The 4,070-nt window shown below is 38.9% G+C and overlaps 1 protein-coding gene across 1 annotated transcript; it reads left to right on the top strand.

Moving 5' to 3' along the window:
* The first annotated feature begins 485 nt into the window (after positions 1-485).
* Positions 486-1,331, top strand: LOC104215466 (aspartic proteinase CDR1-like). Its single transcript, XM_070162756.1, has one exon. It carries the CDS (start codon positions 486-488, stop codon positions 1,329-1,331), a length of 846 nt encoding a protein of 281 aa, XP_070018857.1.
* Positions 1,332-4,070: the final 2,739 nt, after the last annotated feature.

Genomic DNA, 4,070 nt, shown 5'->3' with positions numbered 1-4,070 from the left:
GCAATGCTAAATCTCTTTCACCACTCAACTCCACTTACATTATGCAAGCTAGAAAGAGATTTATGTCTCTTGATTCAACTAAGCTTTCAGATCCCCCAACGCCATCCCATACTTTTACTATTTACCATCGCGATGTATTTGAAAAATCAAACTTTAAAGACTACGAGTCGTTGCTTGAAAGTAGGATTGCCCGATGTCATGCTAGAGCTAGTTATTTAGCTTCTATTTTTGATGATGGTAGCTCTGATGGTAAGCAACCCCCACTTCCAACCGAGAGGTTGTGAGTTCGAGTCTCCCCAAGAGCAAGGTGGGAAGTTCTTGGAGGGAAGGATGTCGGGGGTCTATTTGGAAACATTCTATCTACCTTAGGGTAGGGGTAAGGTCTGCGTACACACTACCCTTCCCAGACCCCACTAAGTGGGATTATACTGGGTTGTTATTGTTGTTGTTGTTGTTGTTGTTTTGATGATGGTAGCGATGTTGTAATGGCAAATGACAACAAGAATGATGCAAATGCAAGTCTCACAAGGCAACAAGATGCACAAGGGGGTAAAATTCGTGAATTGGTCCCAAAATCAACAGATACACACTGCGTACATGGTGAGTATGTTGCATCATTTTTGATAGGTAGCCAATTGATCAAAAATTACTTGCTAATAGACACTGGAAGTGGTTTACTTTGGTGGCAATGTGGACCATGTGAGGCCAATAATTGTTACAAACAGGATCAACCTCTATATAATTTTACTACATCTAGAATTTCTCGAAAAGTTGATTGCATTCGACGTAGTTCATATTGCATAACTGCGGACCCAACTTTTCATTGTGATCGAGATACTTCTGAATGTATCTATAATAAGAAATATACGAATGGATCAGGAACAAAAGGTTTTATGGCAGATGACGTGATTTATTTTGTTGTAGACCAAAGACCAATTCGGTTTACGTTTGGATGTAGCAACGAACAAACTGGTCTTTTTAGTAGTTCCTATTCTGGGATTGTTGGCCTTGGACATAAAGTATTTCCACTAGTAGTTCCTATGGTTGAAAATCCAATTGGACCTTTTGACACTTGCTATAAAGTGGATCCAAATGGCGAGGAACTATATTTCCCAGTTGTAAAGTTGTACTTTGGTAGTGTAAGCCGAAGTACAGAGTTGATTCTGGAACAAGAGCGTGCAATTGTGAAATATCAGGGGTTCTATTGTTTGGCTTTTATTGGATGGCAAGAAAACTACTCAATATTAGGGGTTAATCAACTCCATGGTGTAGGATTAACTTTTGATACTTCAGCAAATACTTTGTCCTTTGACATTAATGCATGTGATTGAGGTATAAATAAAATTTCTTGTGTCTTGCAATCTCAAGGCGTACCCAAATTCACTACAATTACAACTAGCATGTCTTTTTCTTGCTTTCTTAAAATCATGGATTCGTCTCCCGTAAGAATGCGGTTAAAAATCATTTGTAGCAAGTGTCTCCAAATTGAATTTTTTTTCATTCTCCAATTTGATTGATTGATTAAGTTAGTGACAGCAAAACTATCATGATCAGTCAATGAAGTCATTCTGGATCCCTGACTCGTCTCATTCTGAGCCTTTGGCCTGTTTGACATTGGGTCAAATCTGTCGTCTGGGCATCGTCCCTTCTCTTGATCTACTTCGGTTACAACTCGATAGTGAGTTTTGAGGGTCAAGTAAGGGATTGGGTTGAGAGGAGGGTCACAGTCCTGCTATATACGAAATACTTAATAGCTAACGGCCGTATGGCATCTATCCATCCATGCTGAAGTTTTTGAGACTGAGGGCTTGGATCGAGGTCCTGAAAAGCGTGAAACGCAGTAAGGACATTGATGAAGTATAAGCCCTGGCGAAAGACGAAGGCGGTAAGCGAAGCGAGGACGATAATTCTCTAACCGGGCTCTTAGTGGAAGTCGAAACCCGTGTTCAAGTAAAGGAGATACTGATTCATTAATGAATTTTTACAGGCAAAATGCCGCTGACAATGTGTTGAATTGGCAGGTTACCTGATGAAGAAGCTGGGAAGGTACCAGCTGCCTGCGTGGTGTTAAACCAAAATGCTAAAGAGAGCGAAGGGGAAATCATGAACTACGTTTCATGTAATGTAGTACACTATAAGAGAGTTAGAGTACTGCAGTGGACACAATTCAAAAATAACCTTAAGGAAAGGGCTTATATAAAATAAAGAGAAATTCAAAACAAGTTAGATGCTCGTGACCCACAACAACTAATAGGGCCAACATTTTAGAACTACTATTTTCGCACAACCATTATCTATCATCCATCATCAGTGGCGAAGCCAAAAAATTCCTCAAGGGTGTTCAAACTTGAAAGAAGTAAAAAAAATGTTCTTATAAAGGGTGTTCAATTATCACTATCCAAAACTCAACATGTCATGATGTCGCCTATCATTGTACTAGGAAAGCCAACTACTCAAACATTTTCAACACTTTCGACTTTGAAATATACTAGCACATCTTAAATAATTAAAAATCTCATAAAACGGTTTAGAATATCATAACTCAATACATAAGTTTTCCCAAAAATCGAGGTGTCACTGAGTACATGAGCATCTAATGACATAGTCTAGTACACTATCTAGAAAGTAAAATTGAATAAATAAACTGAAAGATATGGGAAGAGAGTCAAAGTCTGCGGATGCCAAGCAGCTACCTCGATGATCTCTGGATGTCTGAACTCTGTGAATCATCAATCGCCATGACCAAAAACACCCAGATCTGCACACGAGGTGCAGGGTGTAACGTGAATACAATCAACTCAATAATAACAAATCTAATCTTATGAAAGTAGTGACGAGTTTGAGTAATACAGTCCACATACAATATTAATAGTAGGGAAACATACAACAAATATGACAGTGTTATCTTAGAAATTTATAATCTACAAATAAAAGTACAAGAATTTAGATATGCTTTCAGGTTTTGGCAATAAAACTTAACACAAAGCAAGGCATATCCAGCCCAAATGCAAATAAACCAGTGTTGATCCAGCCCAACTGTAAATAATTGCTAGCATTGCGCCCACTGTGGATATGCAGACTCCGGAGGGGTCGATCCAGCCCAAGCACTATAACAAGCCAAATCCTGGTATGAATCAATAAAATCTTCTGCGGTGTGCAACCCGATCCCATGACATCACTCACAATAGACCCTTAACCTCACTTAGTCATTAATCTCTCCAGTATCTCGAGCTCACCAGAATCATAAAAATCAGGCCAAACAATGATAATATGATGTATCAAAGGACAACAGAGACTGAGACATATTATGCAAATAATAGTTGTGATTGAGTACAAATTGACAAATTAAGCAAATAATTCAACATGTAACACGTCCTCTGTGCGTCCCAATAGTACCATCAGGGAGCCTAAGCAAAATTTCTAACATGACAAGCAGCTCAATTGCTTTAACACATGGTAAAAATACAGATAACGACATTATTAATCAACGATACAATTCCATGGAATCAACCAAGTCACAATTCCTATGGTGCACGCCCACACGCCCGTCACCAAGAATGTGAGCCACCTCAACACCAATCATATAACACAAAATTCGGGATTTCATACCCTCAGAACCAAATTTAGAAGTGTTACTTACCTCAAACTGTGCAAATCCCTACTCCGACAAGCCCCCTCCTCGTGAAACGGCTTCCGAATGCCTCGAATCTAGCCACAAACAATTCGATACAATCAACGCGAGCTAAAGGAATCAATTCCATATGAAATTACTAAGTTCTTAATCAAAAGTCAAAAAGTCAACTCAAAAGTCGACCCCTAGGCCCACGTCTCGAAATCTGATAAAAGTCACAAAATCGGAACACCCATTCAACTACGAGTCCATCCATACAAAAATTACTTAAATCCGATACCAAGATCTCGATCAAATCCCCAAAATTCGGCCAAAGAGGTTTCCTCCATTTTCCCCCAATTTCCAACCCAAATCATTAATTAAATGATGATTTCAAAGACATAAACATGAAATTTAACCAAAACTAAGTAATAATCACTTGCCCCAATCACTCCATTGA

Source organism: Nicotiana sylvestris, chromosome 11 (genome assembly GCF_000393655.2).
Source record: "Nicotiana sylvestris chromosome 11, ASM39365v2, whole genome shotgun sequence".
In the NCBI taxonomy this organism is placed as follows: Eukaryota; Viridiplantae; Streptophyta; class Magnoliopsida; order Solanales; family Solanaceae; genus Nicotiana; species Nicotiana sylvestris.
This window is presented reverse-complemented; position numbering and strand designations above follow the sequence as displayed.